Genomic DNA, 25,169 nt, shown 5'->3' with positions numbered 1-25,169 from the left:
TTTCAACATTCTCGATGACCAAATTGGAAATTTGTAGTAAGGACTATTGGACCAAACTGCTGAGGTCATCGGTCTCTAGGCTTACGCACTGCTTACTCTAGCTTGAACTTACACTAAGGACAACACACAACCATGCCCGAGGGAGGACTCGAACCTCCGACGGGGGCAGCCGCACGAACCGTGACAGACCGCCCCAGACCGCACGGCTACCCTGCGTGGCCTCGATGACCAAGTGTTGCTCTTTCTTCTACATCTTGATGATGAGTGTGCTGTGGACACTTCAAGCCAGCTGCCAGCAAACCCGCGCCTATCTCCTTCTTGATGGCACTACGCCGGTATCTCCAACTATTCTAAGTCTGCAGCGTGGCAACAAGCTACACACGGCTAGCGTCACAGATGCCTACTGTACCGACCTCCAACTTGGTGGCGGGTCCACCCTTTTATACCCGTCACCCCGGTATCATCCCAGATTGGGGATGCCCTGGAAAATAGTGGTCACTTGTTTGAACCATACCATATTTGGGGGACATCATGCTGAGTGTGTCGGGATAATTGTGGAGCGCTCGATGAACACTGCCCTTCTCGTATGCGCAGAGTCTGTCTGCACGGCGCCAGCCAGAATCCAGTTGAGTACACGAATACGTATTGCTTCCGCTTCTACTAGGAATTAATGACTATGTTTGATACCGGTTCCAGCTCTCGATATCGTATTTCACGAAATATCTCCTGGAGTGACTAACAAACATTTACATTGTCATTGATAATAGGGACTCAAAGAAAAAAAATCATACATGTCGTGTTTGCTTACGAGTGTGTTACATGTGTCACAGGTGGGCCATTTCTTGTGGCCCCAGACCTGAGGATTCTGGAACTCAGCCGATGTGGCATCGCTACTGTGCCGCCTGCTACCTTCCGGAACCTCACCGGCCTCTGGACACTGCGTCTCAAGGAGAACCGCCTGCGAGCAGTGGACGGCCTGACCGACCTCCCGGAGCTGGAAGTTCTCGATCTCCACGGGAATGAGATCGTCTCCATCCGACCGGACGCGTTCGTCACTGTGCCCAAGCTGAAGCAGCTGAATGTGAGCAGCAACCCACTGCTGGTGCCGTCCAGCGGAACATTTCTGAACGCGGCCCACCTGTCCTTTCTGGATCTGAGTCGCACTAACGTGACGCGTCTGGGTCCCGATGTCTTCAGCGGAACGCCAGCACTCACTGTCCTCAGGTCTGTACCCTCACTCGAATCACTGGTTGAAGTGGCCAGCTTGGGAAGACAGGGTCACGTCTGTCTTGCGTGGCATCACCCAGTTAGTCACAATAGTAATTACGGCAGCTCAAATTTAATCACTATTTATGTGTTTTGTAAGATCGTGTTTATCCACAGCGCATTTACGACGGCGGCCGAGTTTAGGTTCGTTCTGCGCATCTGACGTCACAAAACACAGTCAGCCAATGAACAGAGAACGGCATTGCCAGAGCTCGGCTGTAGTGCAGAGCACGGACGAGTGTCTTCAGTTTTAGAAACTTTCACTCATAAATAAAGTACTTGAACGAAAGCAATGTCTTGATAGCAGACTTTCTATAAAAGAAAGTTTGGAAAAAGCATTCTTTATACCAACTGCTTCATATTCTATTAATTAATTAAACCAAACAAGCAATAAGCCTCCTAATTCAGGCGATAGCAAGGAAATTTATTCTCACTAACCGCTTTTTCGCAATAAAGAACAGTGGTAATTGTTTATTTCCTATTGCACTTCGACGAAACGTGAGAAATTATAGTCATTCCAACAGTGTTTGTCGGTCGTTTGCGTGATGCTGTATACTACTCCAGGAATTCTATTGCAAGGTGAACTGTGTTAGGGTAATGGTTAAGGTGTTTGGCTGCTTAGCGAAAGGTTCCAAGTTCAAAGCTTGACCAGTGCTTAATACTCTCTTTATTTAAAAACAATATCGAAGTGTTTTAATTCATGAATTTTATTCGTTTGAATGTAATTTTTTGAAATTTCTAGAGGCAACTAAAATCGACCATACAAAAAGTATAAGCTGTGGACTTTTTCCTCTGCAAAGTCTTCAAAATTTCGTGCAATGGTTTACTACATTTAATGCTGCACAATAACTGCGTTAAACATCGAAACAAAATTAAGTCTATTATGGGGGGAAGGTATCAGTCAAGAAAATGTGTAAAAATCAAATTTTTGGACCAAATAGTTATTGTGAAATCGAATGATAAGTGTGTCAAAGCAGTGGGAACACCATGTGTCTGCACAGGCGAGCAGTGCAGTGATGACAAAATCGCGCACAGCGCGGAATGCGGGGAGCACGTCTCTGAAGCAGCGAAAGGGTTAATGCGGCCGTGGTGGCTTTACTTCATAAACTGCGCGCTCCCCCCTAACCGTAAGTTTGGGAACTATACTATGGCGCTGCTTCTCTTGGCGCGTACAACTGGCAACACAGCAAACTCCTGCGTCTGGGCGGGCATGCGCGAGCTGCCAAGATAAAAGAATTGAACTATAGTGTCACCAAGCGTCCAGAAAATCGAGGATATGCGCGCAAGTTTGGAACGTTCCTCCCAGCGGCGCCTAAGGAATTTAAGAATAATCTTTGATGTCACCGATTTTGAGGAATTTTATTATGATTATTCTTCCTGCCATTAATGTTATTGCAACCTTGAAACAGAATTGAATATTTATTACAATATGTTATGATGATTCTACGTTCAGCTCAAGTGTATAGCCGTGTATATACCATTCGCTGTGGCAACGCTTTCATTGCCTCGAGAATAGTAGGAAGGGAAAGCACTTGAAATCTGCTCGAAGAATAAAAAAAAAAAGCCAGAAATCGGTAGTTGAGACGTACATGTACAGACAAATGATTACAATTCCAGAAATATTGGATGATTTGTTCAAGAGAAAGCCCTACACAAATCGATCAAGTAAATAAAGCTTCGCTCCACCTCTGCCCCTTATGCAAGCAGCTATTTGTTTTGGCATTGATGCATAGTCTTGTTGGGTATACTCCTGAGGGATGCAGTGCCAAATTCTATCCAATTGGCGCGTTAGACAGTCAAATCCAGAGGTGTTTAGAGGGCTCTGCCAATAATGCTCCAAACGTTCTCAGTTGGGGAGAGATCATGCGACATTACTGGCCAATGTTGGGTTTGGCAAGCACGAAGACAAGTAATAAAAACTCTAGCTGTTTGCGGGCAGGCATTATTTTGCTGAAATGTAAGCCCATGATGAACTGCCATGAAGGGCAACGAAATGGGGCTTTGAATATCGCCGACGTACCGTTGGCTGTAAGCGTACTTCAGATGACAATGAAAGGTGTCCTGCTATGAAAAGAAATGGAATCCCGGACCAACATTCCTGGTTGTCGGGCTTTATGGCAGGCGACATTCAGGTTGATATCCTACAGCTGTCCATCGCGTCTTCAGACACGTCTTCGGACTGGAATCTGATTGACTGGAATAGAATTGTCTTTAGTGATGAGTCCCGCTTCGAACTGAGCCCCAATGACCAGTAGAGACCAATTTTCGAAGCTTTTTCTCTCGAAAAAATAGTCAAACTTTTCTGAAATTGTAATAATTTGACTCTATGTGTACATCAGATCTATCGATTTCCGTCCCTTTCGCATAATTCCCTCGTAGTGCGTAGTCTTTTGGTCTTAAAGTGTGTGTGATAATTCTGGAATACTTCATTCCCAGTCAGTGTGCTAAAATTCTGAAGAGAAAATTAATGTTGGAGATGTTTCATCTTCAAAGTGCTGCAAACAAGAAGAAACGAACTTGAAGGCCAATTATAATTTAACCTGTGGAGACATAAGTTTCGAAATTGTAGTTATATTGATAAATGGGTGCGATATTTCAGCGTCAGAAAACATAAAAATTGCTGGAAACTGCTGGAAACTTTTGCGCTCTTTCGGCGGCTGATGCAGATATTGAACGTATTTTTCACTAATTTTGGCACAGTGGACAAATGAAAGAAACAGATTAAAGGATGGGACGTGCTCAGAATTTTATTATTATGCTAGCTCGCAACCCCGTCGGTTTTCGAGTATTCATTTTGGCAATTTTCTATTAGAAACGAAAACATAAAATGAAATGTATTTGCAGCGCAATATCGAAAAAAATTAATTTCCATGTATTTGTGAAAACACTTTTGAAATTATGAAACAGTTTGTGTACGATAGGCGATTCTACATCACGTGTCTACAAGGCAATTTTTGTAAACGTTTCCATGGTAACGTCTCTTCATTGCTCTATAGACGGCTATTGTTCTCGCCTGCAGCCGTTTGCGGTTCGCAGCTGAAAACCGTCAAAAGCGCTGTCGGGTGTCAAGGATTTGCTTAAACTGACTCGATTGTAGGAGTGTCTTGGTAGTAAAGAATAAATGACGTATAGAAAGTTCATGCATGATGTGACATTTTTTCACGCATCTCAGTGTTTACTTCATGTTCAAATGGTTCAAATGGCTGTGAGCACTATGTGACTTAACATCTGAGGTCATCAATCCCCTAGAACTTAGAACTAGTTAAACCTAACTAACCTAAGGACATCACACACATCCATGCCCGAGGCAGGATTCGAACCTGTGACCGTAGCGGTCGCGCGGTTCCAGACTGTAGCACCTAGAACCGCCTGGCCACCCCGGCCGGCTTACGACTTCATGTCTCTTGAACTATGTAGCGTACAATGACATACTTGTGGAGCTACATTCAGCGAGATATGTAGATACTGTCTGCGAAATGCGTTGCGAATAGAGTTTGTAGCAAAGAAGTAATAAATTTAAACGTCATTAACAATGCAGCACTTCTTCATTCTCAATGTTTGCTGTATTATATCTCCTGAATTGTGTGTGGTAGCTATGGTATAATTTTGTTGGTGCATTTAGCAACATATGTGAATACTGTCTGCGAAATTTATTGCGAGTAGTCAGTAGCAGGGAAGCAATAAATTTAATCGTCATGAAAGTTGCGGCAGTTTATCAAGCAGATAGTTGTTTATGACGTCATATCTCCTGAACTCTGATAGTTGGGCAGTTCCTACCCCGCAGCGAGTGTTTCAGACAGTTAAGCGATATGTATACCAAGTTTGGTCTAAGTCGGTCCACTCGTTTTGGGGGAGGAGGGTTGGGTTGGGTTGTTTGAGGGAAGAGACCAAACAGCGAGGTCATCGGTCTCATCGGATTGGGGAAGGACGGGGAAGGAAGTCGGCCGTGCCCTTTCAAAGGAACCATCCCGGCATTTGCCTGGAGCGATTTAGGGAAATCACGGAAAACCTAAATCAGGATGGCCGGACGCGGGATTGAACCGTCGTCCTCCCGAATGCGAGTCCAGTGTGTTAACCACTGCGCCACCTCGCTCGGTGGGGGGAGGAGGTATTGGACGTGTACGTACAACCATTTTTATATGTACGGCTTTCAGAGCTAGCAGAGATTTTAAATAAGGTTGGCTGATAAATAAAACTCAAAGGAAATTATCAACGTCCTCATATACGGTATATAGAGTACTTACATTTTAAAATAATAAAATAATTTTAGCTTCCAACATTTGATCTTCTGCTGTGTAATGGCGTTCTACATTATGTTCAACATTTTGAATCTTCATGTTCTAGATTTCATTAACGCGATATTCAAACCTTATCAGCCACTTATTAAAGTAAGGCAGTCGCTTTAACGTTTCAAAAAATGTAAAAATACCACCAGTTTTATTTTAAGTTAACGTAAAAGGTGCGATGATTGATCTCAATTCTTCATGTTTTTCTTCTTCTACATTTCATGGGTTAGGCATTGAGCTTTTTTTGGCTTCTGAAATTGTCTATCCATCTTTCCGTACGACTCCCAACATTTACTTCTGCTGGTTTGTAATCTACGATTAGTTTTGAAAGCTTTTTACTATCCATCCTTTGTACGTGTTCGTATCAGATATTGTTGTATTTGGTTAGTCTGCTTTCAATTGGCTCTACTTTTAGCACTGTTTTTTTTATGTGGCCTCTTCTTGAGTACCATTTTGTCCTCCTTAGAAATTTCATTCCTGCACTCCGCGTTTTACTTAATGTTCCTTTTGTAGGTAAGCAGGAACCGAGAAGTGCTGGAAAGAACATAAGTCTATAAAATTTTACTGTCGTTTCCCGTCTGATCTTATTTTTACATACATTATCAGTAGTACCACAAATATTCCCAAATGTAGCCAATTTTCCATCTAGATCTTTAATATTGTCTAGGCCCATTTTAACATCCTAAATAAGTGAAAGATGATGCTTGTTATAAAATCATATTATCTGCGATAATTTTTGTATCGGATGGGATCTTTCCCCCAAAACCCATCAGCATAGTATTGGTTTAAGAAGTATCAACATCGTGCTGTTTACGATGGTGATTCAAAAAATGAAATGATCGTACGGCATTGTTAACCGGGAGACCCCATGCGGGGTGTTCGGCCGCCGAAAGTGCAAGTCCTTTTTAGCTGACGCCACTTCGGCGACTTGCGAGTCAATGATGATGAAAGACACACAACACCCATTCATCTCGAGGCAGAGAAAATCCGTGACCCCGCCGGGAATCGAGCCCTGGACCCCACGAGCTGCGAACAGGGTGATTCAGTTGGTAAAGTACACGTTGTAAGTCGTCATCTTTTTCTTGCAATATCATGACAGCAGCTACACAAAGTAAAAATTTAAGAAGGTACGTAATATGCGGCTTTCTCGGCGTATACAGGGTGAAAAAGAATTTAAACCGATAAACTCTGGGAAGTTGTAAGGGACATCAAAACAAATATTTTTCCCTAATGTCATTTTTTCCTATGAGGAGTATTTAAACAGGTAGAGGAAGATTTCTCTGGCGGCAAATTAATTAAATCAACAAACACTTTTCATTTTTTTATGACCAAGAGACAACACATTAACACAACCCAATTTCACTTACAGTAGATTTTCAAAAATGCCTCTATTGACACGTAAACGACGGTTACACCGTCGGATCATGTTCTGTCTGACACGGGCAAAAAAACCCCAGGGGTATCCTGAATTGTTGCTGCTGCTGCTACTATCCGGGCAACCAGATCCTCTTCTGGTGCAACAGGAGTTGCGTAAACAAGGTTGCGCGTCTCTCCTCACACAAAAAAGTCCAGAGGGGACATATCTGGGGATCGAGCAGGGCATGGTACAGGACCACCTCTGCCAATCCACGTTTCTGGGAACCGTCGGTCCAGGAATCGACGCACACGACGACTGAAATGTGCCGGCGCCCCGTCATGTTGGAACCACATGCATTGTCTTGTAGGGAGAGGGACGTCTTCCAGCAATTCTGGCAATGCTCTGGCGAGAAAATTGTAATAGTGCCTGCCGTTTAATGGCGTAGGTAGCAGATACGGCCCAGTTAAACAGTCGCCAACAACACCGACCCACACATTAACAAAGAACCACACTTGATGAGCGCTAGTAACTGTGGCATGTGAGTTATCATCACTCCAAACATGCGAATTGTGCATGTTGAAGACTCCATCACGCCCGAACGTTGCTTCATCGGTAAACAACACAGAGGATGGAAATGGAGGATGCATTTCACACTGTTCCAGGTACCACTGCGAAAACTGTGCTCTGGGTGGATAATAAACTGGTTCCAGGTTGTGGGCATGCTGTAAGTGAAATGGACGTAACAGTTGCTCTCGAAGGACTGTTCTTATCTTTGTCTGATTCGTCCCCATGTTACGTGCAATTGCACGACTGCTGATTGAAGGATCCCGCTCCACATGTTGCAAGACAGCTTCTTCAAATTGCAGCGTTCTTATTGGGCGACAGCGTCCCTGTCCAGGTAATCTGCTAAATGACCCGGTCTCACGCAGACGTTGGTACACAGCAGCAACGGTCGTATGATGCGGGATACGGCGATTGGGATATTGTTGTTGATAAACCCGTTGTGCAACTCGTCCGTTGTGGTGCGCTACGTAGTGCGCACCAACCATATCAGTGTACTCACTCCAGGTGTATCGCTCCATTAGTAAGCAGAGACAATGTACTACTACACTGGTGGACAGCAGCTGCCTACAACTGAAGAGCGTAATACGGCCTCCACCGGTTTAAATAATCCTCATAGGAAAAAATGACATTAGGGAAAAACATTTGTTTTGATGTCCCCTACAACCTCCAGGAGTTTGTCGGTTTAAATACTTTTCACCCTGTATACCGCTTCCAAGATTCTCGGATGTGCTGCCGGATTCAAACGTCGAAGGTCCACGATATTTCGGCGAGGAAACATTCCGCCATCGTCTGGTGGTGCTGATGGAATGAAGTGCCTATTGCGTGCTGGCGGTGTTTATATATGCCGGTCATTAGATCGGCCCTAGTTGGTCCCGGAAAAAAAACATATTTGACCAACTACCCGCACAATTGAAGATCGATGTACAGAACATGAGCACCACACACGCTTTCTGCGGCCCAACAAATCTGTGAAAGCGGAACACTGCATCGTAAAAGGGGCATAAAATGAATTACCTGCAATCGAAAGTCCTGGCCACCACCGGTAAATTTTGGGACTGCATTTTAAAAGAAGCAACTGAAATACGTGTTGTGTTGGCAGAACAGCCAACACCGTGTTACTAGTGGAGGGCGAAATGCACGCGTTTTAGCTCACGCAGGCTGGCGTGAGGAGGGAAGGACTATACTGACATGAGGTCTGGAACATGACAAGGAATTAGAATTCAGAAAGCGGACATAGATAGTTTGATACTTAACTTTAATCCATTAATGATGAACGTCGCTCTTGACGGTACATGGTTCACAATATTATCTGTTCAGAAGACATATAGTACCTGAATAAGGCGCCTTGCTAGGTCGTAGCAAATGACGTAGCTGAAGGCTATGCTAAACTGTCGTCTCTGCAAATGAGAGCGTATGTAGACAGTGAACCATCGCTAGCAAAGTCGGCTGTACAACTGGGGCGAGTGCTAGGGAGTCTCTCTAGACTAGACCTGCCGTGTGGCGGCGCTCGGTCTGCAATCACTGATAGTGGCGATACGCGGGTCCGACGTATACTAACGGACCGCGGCCGACTTAAAGGCTACCACCTAGCAAGTGTGGTGTCTGGCGGTGACACCACAATACGGGTGTCGGATTATTTAATCAATAGGGAGACGGTCTTCCAACTGAGCAAGGCATGGGGGCTAATACTAAGCTCTTTCAAAAGAGAACGTGACATCCGGACGCGAAAAGCGATAGAGGCACCGGGCAACAGAGACTCTCCCCGAAATTCACAGCCGCATGCTCTTTCATCACCTACCACGGTGCTGGTCCGGAGAGACCCGAACTCTAGACCGACAGGTATGTACTGAGGTGACAAAAGTCACGGGATACCTCCTAATATCGTGTCGGACCTTCTTTTGCCCGGTGTAGTGCAGCAATTCGACGTGGCATGGACTCAAAAAGTCGTTGGAAGTTCCCTTCAGAAATATTAAGTCATGCTGTCTCTATAGCCGTCCATAACTGCAAAACTGTTGTCGGTGCAGGATTTTGTGGATCTCTCGATTATGTACCACTGATGTCCTATAGGATTCAAGTCGGGCGATCTGGGTGGCCAAATCGTTAGCTCGAATTGTCCGGGATGTTCTCCAAACCAATCGCCAACAATTGTGGCCCAGTGACATGGTGCAGCATCATCCACAAAAATTCCATCGTAGTTTTGGAACATGAAGTCCATGTATGGCTGCAGAAGACCTCCAAGTAACCGAACATAACCGTTTCACAATGATCGATTCAGTTGGACCAAAGGACCCAGTCCTTTCTATGTAAACAAAACCAGCACAATTACGGAGCTACCAGCAATTTGCACAATGCCTTGTTGAGAACTTGGGTACGTGGCTTCGTGGGCTCTGAGTCACACTGGAACTCTACCATCAGCTCTTACCAACTGAAATCGGGACTGATTTGACCAGACCACGGTAGTCCAGTCGTCTAATGTCCAACCGATATGGTCAAGAGCCTAGGAGAGGCTCTGCAGGCCATGTCATGCTCTTAGCAAGAGCACTCGTGTCGTTCGCCTGCTGCCATAGGCCATTAACACCGAATTTTGCCGCACTGTCCTAACGGATACGTTAGGTTGCTTTTCTGTTTCTGATGTTGCTTGTCTGTTAGCACCGACAACTCTATACAAACGCCGCTGTTCTCGGTCGTTAAGTGAAGGCCGTCGGCGACTGTGTTTTCTGTGGTGTGAGGTAATACCTGAAATTTAGTGTTCTCGGCACACTCTTGACATTGTGGATCTCGGAATGTTGAATTCCCTAATGATTTACAAAATTAAATGTCTCATGCGTCTAGTTCCAACTACCATTCCTTGTTCAAAGTCTGTTAACACCTACCATAATCACGTCGGAAACCTTTTCACATGAATTACCTGAGTACAAATAACGGCTCCGCCAATGCACTGTCCTTTTGTACCTTGTGTACTGAATACTGCCGCCATCTGTATACATGCAGATCGCTATCCAATGACTTTTGTCACCTCAATGTAAATACCACCTGATGATGGCGGAACGGTCGTTCGCCGAAATATCGTGGACTTTTGATGCTCCGACAGTACATCCGAGAACCTTGGAAGCATTTTACACGATGTCTTTTTGTATTTTAAATACCTTTCTGTATGTGCCGCTCCCCATGCAGGATAATGTCATTAAAGTAATTGTTAAAAAGAATGGTTGATATTCGACACTCTTGTCCTAATCCTTTATTTATTAAAAATGTCTTCTGTTGTTCTTGTGTTATGTGAAGGCTTCTTGTCAAATACGGACAATGTATTTGTTCTGAAACAAGTAATAGAGAAAAGACGAGAACAGAACCTACAACACACGTATTTGAACGTACAACACACGGTCAAAGTATTTGACAATGTGAACAGAAACAAGATTTGAGGGTGCAAACAGGGTCGATTTACGGCCCAAGCGGCACAAGCCGCCACTTGGTGCGCCAAGGAAAGAGGGGCGTAAGACGCGTCACAAATCTTAACATGTCCCTAACCAGTTTCCCGATATATGCTAAGACAGAAGTTAAAGTTTTGCATAAAGTTGTGACTAATAAGAGACGAGATCTTTTATTAATTTTACTACACACGTTCTCACGTTACGACGTTCTTTCATTTTATTTTGTTCCTGTAAATTCGTTTGCAACTATACTTTTAAGTTTGCTGGAAATTGGAAATTTGTGGGAAGATCTTATGGGACCAAACTGCTGAGGTCATCGGTCCCTAAGCTTACACACTATTTACTCTAACGTAAACTGACTTATGCTAAGGACAACACACACACCCACGCCCGAGGGAGGTACTCGAACCTCCGACGGAGGGAGCCGCGCGGACCGTGACAAGGCGGCTTAGACACGCGGCTACCCAGCGCAGCTAAGTTTGTTGGAATTGTCGCAGAGCATTTCTGAAGATGCCCCGTAGTATTCTAGGAGTCTCAGCAATGGTACTGCAACTTTGTTTAGAATCTATAGACTGAAAAATTAAATGAAATGATCGTACGGCAATGTTGGCCGGGGGAGTTCGGCCGCTGTATTGCAAGTCCTTTTTAGGTGACGCCACATCGGCGACTTGCGAGTCACTGATGATGAAAATGATGAAGAAGGACACGGGAATCGAACCCGGGCTCTCTGCGTGGTATGCGATAACGCTACCGCTACGCTACGGAGGCGGACTGTAGACTACAAGAATGCGTTAATGGATCTTCATAGACCACTCGGAATCCGCCTGCGCTCTAGAACGACATTTTCGATGGAAAGTGGTCGATAGTCGTCTAATTGTCGTAGATAATAAAAAGTTCGTAAAGATAAAAATATTTTCCAAAGAACGATGGTTGCAAGTTTAAACTCTACATCCGTTCTTTATAGATCCAAGTGATCTGTGACTCGCCGAACGACATGCCACCCGTGAGTTTGTGCCTTGTTCAAGTAAAACACCAACGTATGTTATGAATACTAAGCGAACTATATTCTCAAATGAGCTTTACACTTCTTCCATACATGATTTTCCTCTTACGTAGTAAAATCGTCATTTCTAGGAGTAAACGCCGCAGTCCAAAGGCTACTGAGCTCTCTTCAAAATGGTTCAAATGGCTCTGAGCACTATGGGACTTAACATCTATGGTCATCAGTCCCCTAGAACTTAGAACTACTTAAACCTAACTAACCTAAGGACAGCAGACAACACCCAGCCATCACGAGGCAGAGAAAATCCCTGACCCCGCCGGGAATCGAACCCGGGAACCCGGGCGTGGGAAGCGAGAACGCTACCGCACTGAGCTCTCTTGCAGGCGTATTGTTAAAGCTCACTTTTTATATGTTACGGCATAACTGAAACATGCGGTAGTCTACATGGCAATGGAATCAAGATATCACGCTTGTCAACGATGAATACATCAATACTTTCGTGATAAACTGGTGTGTATTTTTTCCGTACCTTACTTTTTGTTTGGAAAACAGTGAAATCAATGACACAGGCAATAATCTAAGAATACCTTAAAGAGTTTTAGAAGATGGAGCAGCCTGATATGTTAAGAACAAATTATGAGCAATGTTCAGTCAACTCCCACAGAAAAGACAATGTCCTCTACATCGACCAGATTTTCATCTTCTACAGAAGACGAATATTTTCTACACCAACAAAATTCCAAGATCGCGACACAGCGCCATCAAGACCACTGAATAATGTGAAGATATATAAACCGAACTGCAGGCAATCAATCCCAGCTGCAGTTTTTCCGACCGAGATGCTGTTCTCTCAACCGTAAGGCAAATGGCGGGATTTGGAATGAAGGAAACATAGTGAACAACATCTTCCTCCCGACTATGAATTTATATGAAATTAAAGACCCAACAAAATGAAATAAGCATCCACTTGTCATGAATAATTGGTGTCACAACAGCACAAACTACAACTATTGGCTGAAAAGGGCTGTGCTTTCGTTCAGCCCACTGTCTTCTTCAGAGGTAGCGTGAAAGATTTACAAAAAATGTTATTGGTAAATACCCCTCAGAATGGGGGGAACAATACAAATATCAATCACATTACACACTTTGTCACTCTCGTAAGATGTTTATGCAGGATGTATCATAATTTGTAGTTGTCACGCTGAGAGGGGCGCCTAAGTGCTGGAGTGTATAAATGTATATAGTACATGCCACAATTAACACTGAAAACTGAAACCGATGAAAGTGTTCTAGCGATAAAGGGCAAAGAGGGCGCTAAAAGATACTTCGCTTGTGTTAAAAAAAATCGGATCGGCCCTGGGTATAATGGAAAGCAACAGATATCGAGCAAATTAGTAACTCCTCGATTTTGGAAATAATTAAAAGATAGAGCAAAAAATCATTCACGCGATTAAAATAGACCTAGTGGTCTCTATATCAATGTTTTTAAGCACTATGTTACCTAGTGAGATCCCCAATTGCTGATGTGGTTGTGGAAATTTTTCCATACCACTGCTAGTCATTTTGGGCGGAGTAATGCCACTTCGCCGTCTTCAGAAATGTAACTGTTTGGGCTGATTAGTTCACCGGTAAACAATGGGTACAATATCAAGGGAAATCATTGAAAGTACCTGGTCCGGACAAGGAGACAACGCATTTCGTTTTTGTACTGAGGCAATATTGCTCCATCCAAAATTAAAAGTTACGCAATTAATACTTTTCCATACTTTTAGGGAAGATTTCTAAAATCAAAATAAGGAAAAATGTTCATATTAATTTAGGTCCGAATATCTGAGATGAGCATGGAGCGTGGATTTTTCACCTGTGCAGATCTGACTGCTGCGGCAGTTGAAAAGCATCATCACGATGAACCATAACAACCGTAATAAGTCCAGCACTGCGTAATCCATTGATAGGAGGGGGCCGTGAGTTCAAAGTTATTTGGCTAATATGCTTGCATACAAGGTTTACAGTATGTGTATAACTGCCACTCCACTTGCACTCTTCAAACTGTATCCAGCCTTTTCTGAGTTCTTATTGAAGTAAACAATTACGATATTCTGAAGTCAGAAACTCATTACAGATGTTCAAAATGTTTGGAATAACTCCATTCAGAACACTGTCCAAGATTTATAATAGGATATGGCCTCGCTAATAAAAGGCGTATTTCTTTTCTTTTTTTTTCATATTAGGTCTCCTGCACTATTTGAGTCACAATGTTCGGTGGACATCGGATGATATCTTATGTGTCACACTCGTGGGTAAGGGAGGACCATTTCTATGGCTCACACGTCCAGCCAATCTCATTCCTACGACTTTTTATGTGTACGGCAAGTTGAAACAACTGACTTATACAGCATACAATCGCAATACAGAGACATTTCATTAGGCATAATTTCACAGAAGCTGGTGAAATTCTTCGACACCGTCTACATCTTCATTACCGTTCCACTTTCGAACGACACTTGGGAGAAATGAACACCTAAATCTTTCCGTGCGAGTCTGCTTTACCCTATTTTATCGCAATGGTCGTATCTCTCCAGAACTGAGAACGTTTGGAGCATGTTGTGCAGTGCCCTCGAACCAGCTCGGAATTTTGACGATCTAACACACCAACTGGACAGAATTTGGCACGATATCCCTCAGGAGGACATACAGTAACTCTATCAATGTCCAGACAAATAACTTCTTCCATAAGGGCCAAGGGTGGGCCAATGCATCACTGACTTGCTGAATTTATGAAGCGCTTTCTCTTGAATAAATCATGCGAATTTTCTGAAACTGTAATCGTTTGTTTGTCTGTACATGTACGTCACATACCGATTTCTGTCCCATTCAGATAACTCTTTAGTGGTGCGTCTTTTTTTTGTCTCACTATGTGTGGTCATTTGCAAACACTCCAACTGTAGCTTACTGTTTATATAAGATACACGTTCGTGCATAGGCTTCCACTGCCTATCTGCAACTCGGCGGTGATTGTTCACGACAGATACCCCACCACTACGTTATCGCCTCCTCTACCACGCCATCTCCGTAAACACAGGCCAGGTTACAAAGCCTGAGAAAAAAAGTGAAGCATGCAGGAGGGGAGGAAGAAACGAAACGGAACTTCACGGGTTGAGAGGGTATGTGATGTTAGTTCAGCGACTGCAAATTCGAGTAAGTTTTACGAAGAGCCTGGCAGTGTAAGTCCACTTATCACTATGATACTGGGCCACTTCTTGCGTGGATGCATATACTGATTCAATTGCAAAACTTGTCGTAAGGCCACTGTATCTTCTTGCGAGGCAGACCAACTCACAACTGTCATAACTGATCATTAATGTTCTGGATACTGCATTGGGACAGCTGCCCCACACATAGGATGGGCGTTTGAGAAGTCCGTGCAAAGTCCGAGAGATGGCACCACCGGCGCGTATCGAGGTCATGTTTAGTTAGTAGCATCTTCGGAAAGAACGCACACCAAGTTTCAGCCATATGTGTCTACTTCTTTGTGTTTGGCATCCGTGTGAATCAAGGAAGTCGAATGATTGTCAGTCCGAGAGATGGCACCACCGGCGCGTATCGAGGTCAAGTTTAGTTAGAAGTATCTTCGGAAAGAACGCACACCAAGTTTCAGCCATATGTGTCTACTTCTTTGTGTTTGGCATCCGTGTGAATCAAGGAAGTCGAATGATTGTCAAACAATAGACGAAAAAGAATTTCGTGTTGTGATTAAACATTACTTTATGCAAGACAAAGCGCCTCAGGAGACTAAAGAGAAGCTATATAAACATTACAGTGACTCTGCACCTTCGATTAGAACAGTTTATAAATGGTTTCAAAATTTTCGGAGTTGCCATATGTGCACAACTTTCTGGACGCCCTGTGGAGGTTACGACTCCAGAAATCATTGATAAAATCCATGATACAGTGATGGATGATAATATTTTGCATAAACATTTGGAAATGAGAAAGCTATACGCAAGATAGGTTCCGCGATTGCTCACGCTTGACCAAAAACGGAATCACGTGAAGTGTTGCAAGGATGGTTTGCAGCTGTTCAGGAAGAATCTGCAGGACTTTAAGCGTCGTTTCGTCACTGTGGATGAAACATGGATACATTACTATACGCCTGAAACCAAATAACAATCTAAACAATGAGTTACCAAGGGAGAATCTCCACCAAAAAAAGCGAAGACCATTCCTTCGGCCGGAGAGGTTTGGCGACTGTGTTTTGGGATTCGCAAGGGATAAACCTCATCGACTATCTGGAAAAGGGTAAAACTATTAAAGGTGAATATTATTCACCGTTATTGAACTGTTTGAAAACCGAGCTTCAAGGAAAACGCCGGCGATTCGACCGCAAAAAAGTCCTTTTCCATTATGACAATGCGCCAGCACACACACACCTCAGCAGTTGTGGTCGCAAAATTAATGGAAATAGGATTCCAACTCGTTTCACATACTCCTTGTCTCCAGATTTGGCTCCTGCGGACTGCTATTTGTTCCCCAATTTGAAGAAATGGCTGGTGAGACAAAGATTTTATTCAAACGAGGAAGTGATTGCTGCAACTAATAGCTATTTTTCAGACTTGGACAATTCCTAGTATTCGGAAGGGATCAACAAATTAGAACAGAGTTGGACGAATGTATAAGTCTAAAAGCAGACTAAGTCGAAAAATAAAAAAGGTTTACCCCAAAAACATAAGGAGTTTTTATTTTTGCACGAACTTTTCAAACGCCCTTCATATTCTGTGGGGGAATAGATATGAGGATGTTGCTGGCCACAGCAGTACGACATCACGCAGATAGTTCACGGAGACACGTGACATATGTGACCGAGCATTGTCCTGTCGAAAAATGGCACCAAAAACTGTCCCATGAGGGGTAAATCGTGGGAACGTAGGGTGTCTGTGACATTTCATTGCGTAATGGCAGCCTAAGCATTGGACAGTAATTCCCTGGCCTCACTGCTGTTGGTTTCTGACTGTGGTGGGAGATGACACCGAATGTTGCACAAAGTCCATTACCTGTTCTCAGATGACAGTCGGATATGTAAAGAGGTTACAATGTGCTTGCTGCACAGTACATCGATTGTCCCTTGTGATTAGATATGGGCGACTGGAACCTTTACAATGCGTATGCCTGCCATCACATTCCCATGCAGTCCAACACTAGGACATTGTCACATCTGAACACTCCAAAAACCTGATTGTCACGGATTCCACTACCAGCCAAATGGAGACCAACAATGAAGCTCCTTCCAACATCTACACCTACATTTACACTTATACTTCGCAAGCCACCCAATGGTGTGTGGCGGAAGGCACTTTACGTGCCACTGTCATTACCTTCCTTTCCTGTTCCAGTCGCGTATGGTTCGCGGGAAGAACGACTGCCGGAAAGCCTCCGTGCGCGCTCGAATCTCTCTAATTTTACATTCATGATCTCCTCGGGAGGTATAAGTAGGGAGAAGCAATATGCACGATACCTCATCCAGAAACGCACCCTCTCGAAACCTGGACAGCAAGCTACACTGCGATGCACAGCGCCTCTCTTGCAGAGTCTGCCACTATGAGTTTGCTAAACATCTCCGTAATGCTATCACGCTTACCAGATAACCCTGTGACGAAACATGCCGCTCTTCTTTGGATCTTCTCTATCTCCTCTGTCAACCTGGTACGGATCCCACACTGATGAGCAATACTGAAGTATAGGTCGAACGAGCGTTTTGTAAGCCACCTCCTTTGTTGATGGACTACATTTTCTAAGGACTCTCCCAATGAATCTCAACCTGGCACCCGCCTTACCAACAATTAATTTTAAATGATCATTCCACTTCAAATCGTTCCGTACGCATACTCCCAGATATTTTACAGAAGTAGCCGCTGCCAGTGTTTGTTCCGCTATCATATAATCATACAATAAAGGATCCTCCTTTCTATGTATTCGCAATACATTACATTTGTCTATGTTAAGGGTCAGTTGCCACTCTCTGCACCAAGTGCCTATCCGCTGCAGATCTTCCTGCATTTCGCTGCAATTTTTGTAATGCTGCAACTTCTGTGTATACTACAACATCATTCGCGAAAAGCCGCATGGAACTTCCGAATCTATCTACTAGGTCATTTATATATATTGTGAAAAGCGATGGTCCCATAACACTTCCCTGTGGCACGCCAGAGGTTACTTTAACGTCTGTAGACGTCTCTCCATTGAGAACAACATGCTGTGTTCTGTTTGCTAAAACTCTTCAATCCAGCCACACAGCCGGTCTGATATTCCGTAGGCTCCTAATTTGTTTATCAGGCGACAATGCGGAACTGTATCGAACGCCTTCCAGAAGTCAAGGAAAATGGCATCTACCTGGGAGTCTGTATCTAATATTTTCTGGGTCTCATGAACAAATAAAGCGAGATGGGTCTCACACGATCGCTGTTTCCGGAATCCACGTTGATTCCTACATAGTAGATTCTGGGTTTCCAGAAATGACATGATACGCGAGAAAAAAACATGTTCTAAAATTCTACAACAGATCGAGGTCTGAGATATAGGACTATAGTTTTGCGCATCTGTTCGACGAGCCTTCTTGAAAACTGGGACTACCTGTGTTCTTTTCCAATCATTAGGAACCTTCCGTTCCTCTAGAGACTTGCGGTACACGGCTGTTAGAAGGGGGGCAAGTTCTTTCGCGCACTCTGTGTAGAATCGAATTGGTATCCCGTCAGGTCCAGTGGACTTTCCTCTGTTGAGTAATTTCAGTTGCTTTTCTATTCCTTGAACACTTATTTCGATGTCAGCCATTTTTTCGTTCGTGCGAGGATTTAGAGAAGGAACTGCAGTGCGGTCTTCCTCCGTGAAACAGCTTTGGAAAAAGGTGTTTAGTATTTCAGCTTTACGCGTGTCATCCTCTGTTTCAATGCCATCAGCATCCCAGAGTGTCTGGATATGCTGTTTCGATCCACTTACTGATTTAACGTAAGACCAGAACTTCCTAGGATTGTCTGTCAAGTCGGTACACAGAATTTTACTTTCGAATTCACTGAACGCTTCCCGCAAAGCCCTCCTTACGCTAGCTTTGACATTGTTTAGCTTCCGTTTGTCTGAGAAGTTTTGGCTGCGTTTAAATTTGCAGTGAAGCTCTCTTTGCTTTCGCAGTCGTTTCCTAACTTTGTTGTTGAACCACGGTGAGTTTTTCCCGTCCCTCACAGTTTTACTCGGCACATACCTATCTGAAACGCATTTTACGATTGCCTTGACTTATTTCCATAAACACTCAATATTGTCAGTGTCGGAACAGAAATTTTTGTTTTGATCTGTTAGGTAGTCTGAAATCTGCCGCCTATTACTCTTGCTAAACAGATAAACCTTCCTCCCTTTTTTTATATTCCTATTTACTTCCATATTCAGGGATGCTGCAACGGCCTTATGATCACTGATTCCCTGTTCTGCGCTTACAGAGTCGAAAAGTTCGGGTGTGTTATCATTAGGTCCAAGATGTTATCTCCACGAGTCGGTTCTCTCTTTAATTGCTCGAGGTAATTTTCGGATAGTGCACTCAGTATAATGTCTCTCGATGCACTCTGTCTCTACCACCCGTCCTAAACATCTGAGTGTCCCAGTCTATATTATTATTTTTATTGACTTTTATTACTATAATGCCTTTTATACGTTATAACCTTATTACAGACTTCAATTATTACATCCCACTTTATTTTCGCTGTTTCAATTAATTATTGAAAACTAGTGTATGCCGTCATTAGCGACATCTGGTGAACTTACAACACAAACATCTTGTGGAAACTGTACGGCAGCTTGTTTTAAACAGTAGTACTACTGACAACATGGCTCATGCACGTGATGTTATTTATATGGATTTGACGATCCTTCTGCTGATTCCGCATTTAACATTTGACGATGCCACTATGGCTGCAGTACATTAGGACTTTGTTTTAGTGAAACAGGTATGCCTCTTCATATTTAAAGCGCACAAATGTAAACTTTGTCAGAACTACTTTTCATTATGGTCTATGTATTGTTCTTAAGCTGTAGACAGTTTGCGAGTGTATTTATGTTTTTCTCATTTTTGCTGCAGATCTGTTGTTATTGTTGTTGTGGTCTTCAGTCCTGAGACTGGTTTGATGCAGCTCTCCATGCTACTCTATCCTGTGCAAGCTTCTTCATCTCCCAGTACCTACTGCAACCTACATCCTTCTGAATCTGCTTAGTGTATTCATCTCTTGGTCTCCCTCTGCGATTTTTACCCTCCATGCTGCCCTCCAATACTAAATTGGTGATCCCTTGATGCCTCAGAACATGTCCTACCAACCAATCCCTTCTTCTAGTCAAGTTGTGCCACATGCTCCTCATCTCCCCAATTCCATTCAATATCTCCTCATTAGTTATGTTGTCTACCCATCTAATCTTCAGCATTCTTCTGTAGCACCACATTTATAAAGCTTCTATTCTCTTCTTGTCTAAACTATTTATCGTCCATGTTTCACTTCAATAGATGGTTACACTCCATACAAATACTTTCAGAAACGACTTCCTGACACTTAAATCAATACTCGATGTTAAAAAATTTCTCTTCTCCAGAAAGACTTTTCTTGCCATTGCCAGTCTACGTTTTATATCCTCTCTACTTCGACCATCATCAGTTATTTTGCTCCCCAAATAGCAAAACTCCTTTGCTACTTTAAGTGTCTCATTTCCTAATCTAATTCCCTCAGCATCACCCGACTTATTGCGACTCCATTCCAGTATCTTCGTTTTGCTTTTGTTGATGTTCATCTTATATCCTCCTTTCAACACACTATCCATTCCGTTCAACTGCTCTTCCAAGTCCTTTGCTGTCTCTGACAGAATTACAATGTCATCGGCGAACCTCAAATTTTTATTTCTTCTCCATTGATTTTAATTCCTACTCCGAAATTTTCTTTTGTTTCCTTCACTGCTTGCTCAATATAAAGATTGAATAACATCGGGGATAGGCTACAACCCTGTCTCACTCCCTTCCCAACCACTGCTTCCCTTTCATGTCCCTCGACTCTTATAACTGCCATCTGGTTTCTGTACAAATTGTAAATAGTCTTTCGCTCCCTGTATTTTACCCCTGCCACCTTCAGAATTTGAAAGAGCGTATTCCAGTCAACGTTGTCAAAAGCTTTCTCTAAGTCTAAAAATGCTAGAAACGTAGGTTTGCCTTTCCTTAATCTATTTTCTAAGATAAGTTGTAGGGTCAGTATTGCCTCACGTGTTCCAACATTTCTACGGACCCCAAACTGATCTTCCCCGAGGTCGGCTTCTACACGTTTTTCCGTCTGTAAAGAATTCGCGTTACTATTTTGCAGCTGTGGTTTATAAAACTGATAGTTCGGTAATTTTCACATCTGTCAACACCTGCTTTCCTTGGGATTGGAATTATTATATTCTTCTTGAAGTCTGAGGGTATTTCGCCTGTCTCATACATCTTACTCACTAGATGGTAGAGTTTCGTCAGGACTGTCTCCACCAAGGCTATCAGTATTTCTAAGGGAATGTTGTCTACTCCCGGGGCCTTGTTTCGACTCAGGTCTTTCAGTGCTCTGTCAAACTCTTCACGCAGAATCATATCTCCCATTTCATCTTCACCTACATCCTCTTCCATTTCCATAATATTGTCCTCAAGTACATCTCCCTTGTATAGACCCTCTATATACTCCTTCCACCTTTGTGTTTTCTCTTCTTTGCTTAGAACTGGGTTTCCATCTGAACTCTTGATATTCATACAAGTGGTTCCCTTTTCTCCAAAGGTCTCTTTAATTGTCCTGTAGGCAGTATATATCTTACCCCTAGTGTGACAAGCCTCTACATCCTTACATTTGTCCTCTAGCCATCCCTTCTTAGCCGTTTTGCACTTGCTATCGATCTCATTTTTGAGACTTTTGTATTCCTTTTTGCCTGCTTTATTTACTGCGTTTTTATATTTTCTCCTTTCATCAATTAAATTCAATATTTCTTCTGTTACCCAAGGAGTTCTACTAGCCCTCGTCTTTTTACCTACTCGATCCTCTGCTGCCTTCACTACTTCATCGCTCAAAACTACTACTGTATTTCTTTCCCCCATTCCTGTCAATTGTTCCCTTATGCTCTCCCTGAAACTCTGTACAACCTCTGGTTTAGTCAGTTTATCCAGGTCCCATTTCCTTCAATTGATGATGGTCATTAAAGATCGAAACCGGTAATCTGTTAACAAAAAGTTTGTGACCATAGACGTAAATTAAAGGAAACTTATTACAAATACGGGTCACTGTTTTCTGGCGACAATGTCGCAGCTTTTGAAACTTCGTACTTTTTTTGGTTTCAGGATAAGCAAGACGCCGCTGAGGTGGATCGACTCACGAGCGTTCTCCAACCTGTCCCAGTTGGAGAGGGCCGCTCTCGACAACAACGCCATCTCGACGCTGGACGCGAGTACTTTCTCGAGCAACGGCCAGCTGCTCGAGCTGGACCTGAGCGGCAACGGGCTGGAGGTGGGGGCGGAGAGTGTGCTGCTGCGGGCGGCGGCGCTGACGCGGCTGGAGGTGGGCGGCGCGCGCATGCCCGCGCTGGGGGCCGACACCTTCCGGGGACTCCCCGCGCTCAGCGTGCTGGGCGCGCCCGCCTGCGGGCTGGCCAGCCTCGAGGACGACGCCTTCGCCACCCTGCCCGACCTGTACGAGCTGCACCTGCAGGACAACCTGCTCACCGCGCTGCCGGACGCCGCCTTCAGCCGCTGCCACCGGCTCGCCGAGGTAGGCCGGCTAACGGCAACGAATGCCGGACATTTGGCACACTTGCCCCTTCACCAGGTAGCGATCCCTCAGGCAAGGGACGCCCTTCCTCGTACTTCTTCCGTCCGCTTTCAAACCGCCGTCTCCACATCTTACTCGGTACAACCAGTACGTAAGGGACCTTCTTCTTCGACATCTTGTTCAAATACAGAGCTTCTTTTCCGAAATCAAATTATTTATAACTTTTGGGAAACGAAAACAATACCGACGATTATGTCAGTGTGTAATTAGTTCTTCCAAGTATGCTCACTGGTCACACCGGACTCGAGAGTCCATTACCGCAGCAACGTATTTTCGCCATCTGTCCCCGTCTTGGGCTATTTCCTTCGATTCCCCTTCAATACCTAGGCTCCTCGAATCAGCCTTCACGTTGTCCTCCCATCTACGCCTCGGTCTCCCCACAGGACGTTTTCGCTCTAAGTGCCCTACCAGTACTCTGCGCGCTGCCCTGCCCTCATCCATTCGAGCTACGTGCCCGCCCATCGCAGCCTACGTGATTTAACATGACTGATTATGTTAGGGCTTGAATAGAGTTCGTGAACCTCTTCGTTATGCAGTTTTCGCCACTCTCCGCTAATGTCATCCCTTTTTGCTCCGAAAATTTTCCTCAAAATTTTGTTTTCAAATACTGGAAACGGTTTTTCATTATGCACAGTGAGAGACCAAGTCTCACACTCATACAGCATAACTGGTAGAATAATAGTTTTGTATATTCTAATCTTTAAATTCCTAGACAATATCCGTGATGAAAGTAATCTATTCAGTGAGAAGTAGCACGCATTTCCCGCCCGAAATCTCTTCTTCAGTTCGGATTCAATCTCATTTCTCGAAGTGATGTCCACGCCTAGATACTTAAATGTGTTCACTTTTTCAAACTGCATGTCTCCAACTCTTAACATTTCCTGATCTACTGCTGTTGGCATTCTAGTAGTAACCAGGTATTTAGTTTTGTCTTCACTTATCCTTAGACATACATCTTCACTAGCCTTGATTAACGCATTCGCATTTGCTGTTACAGATTCTTTCTTATTGCTAATGATGTTTAGATCATCTGCATACCCTAATATCTTAATATTTCTATTTAACTCCACACCCTCTGAATTATCTGCTGCCATTCGTACAATATATTCTAGGACTAAATTAAACAGTAGCGGAGACAGGGCATCTCCCTGCTTAAGTCCGTTCTTTATTACAAATTCTTCTGACTCCAATTTCCCCACGCGTACTCTACCTTTTGTGTTTTTCAAACTCACTTCTGTAAGTCTGACATACTTCTTTGGTATTCCAAGTTCCAAAAGAATTCTGTACTATTTTGATTGCAATACTGAATCATATGCTTTTGTAAAATCTATGAAAAGACTATGAACTGGCTTATTGTATTCCCATTTCTTTTCCAAAATTTGACGCAGGGTGAATATTTGGTCTATAGTTGATCTGTTCCTCCGAAATCCGACTTGGTAATCCCCCACAATTTCAACTGCGTATGGTGTAAGCCTGCTTAGCAGAATATTCGAGAAAATTTTGGAACATACTGGTAATATCGATATCCCTCTATAATTACTACAATCCATTTTGTCACCTTTCTTAAAAATTGGGATCGGAATCGACTCCTGCCACTCTAGATATAGATTCCTCTGTCTGTACGGTAGCTTCCTTTCACGTTTACTGATTGCGATAGAAACAGTCCATCGCCATGGGAGCAACAAGAAAGGAACGATGTAAAGAGAATGCGAATGTACGCTGATCACTTCTTTTTGATCACTGCATTTGTGCCTACTTTAATTACTACAATTGCATGCCCAAAAGACAACAAGGAAAGAAGAAATGGGTATGCAAATGTTTGAAAAGAAGAACGACGTACTCCATATTAATTTACTCTCTAAAATGCGATATCCCTTGCGGCGAAACATTAGTTAATAAAGTGTAGCAGGACAATATTCAAAACATGACTGAAAATACGTTCACTAAATAGAGATAAGAACATCTATGACATGTCATCTAAAGTCGACGTACAATTTTAAAATGTTAGAAATAAGGAAATGAATAATACAGAATGCTATGCTTGTAACGTACGTTCTTGTTCTACATTGTTTAGCTCTGGTATTTACAGGGTCACAGAGAAAGCATCCTAGGTTTTGGAGGAAAAAGCAGTAATTGTAATGATCTGCATTACATCAGAAACAAGATGCACAATTTAAGGAAAAATAATGTAATGTGTGTTCCAGCTCACAAGCGACATTGAAGCAGATAGTTCCTGTGACTTAGTATGGGCAGAGGCTATATTCGACAACCGGAAGAAATTAATAACTGGCTCCTTTTACCGACCCCCTGTCTCAGATGAAATAGTTGCTGAACAGTTCAAAGAAAACTTGAGTCTCATCACAAATAGGTACCCTATTCATACAATTATAGTTGGCAGTGACTTCA

General features: G+C 43.4%; 1 protein-coding gene across 1 annotated transcript in view; it reads left to right on the top strand.

Annotated features, from left to right (window-relative positions):
- LOC126229550 (insulin-like growth factor-binding protein complex acid labile subunit) overlaps positions 1–25,169 on the top strand; it is a 140,383-nt gene that overhangs the window by 83,832 nt on the left and 31,382 nt on the right. Inside the window, exons 3-4 of the mRNA XM_049942314.1 lie at positions 831–1,224; positions 22,277–22,703. Of these exons, the coding sequence (XP_049798271.1) occupies positions 831–1,224; positions 22,277–22,703 (821 nt within the window). The remainder of the gene's footprint in view (positions 1–830; positions 1,225–22,276; positions 22,704–25,169) is intronic.

This window comes from Schistocerca nitens, unplaced genomic scaffold (assembly GCF_023898315.1).
Source record: "Schistocerca nitens isolate TAMUIC-IGC-003100 unplaced genomic scaffold, iqSchNite1.1 HiC_scaffold_375, whole genome shotgun sequence".
In the NCBI taxonomy this organism is placed as follows: domain Eukaryota; kingdom Metazoa; phylum Arthropoda; class Insecta; order Orthoptera; family Acrididae; genus Schistocerca; species Schistocerca nitens.
This window is presented reverse-complemented; position numbering and strand designations above follow the sequence as displayed.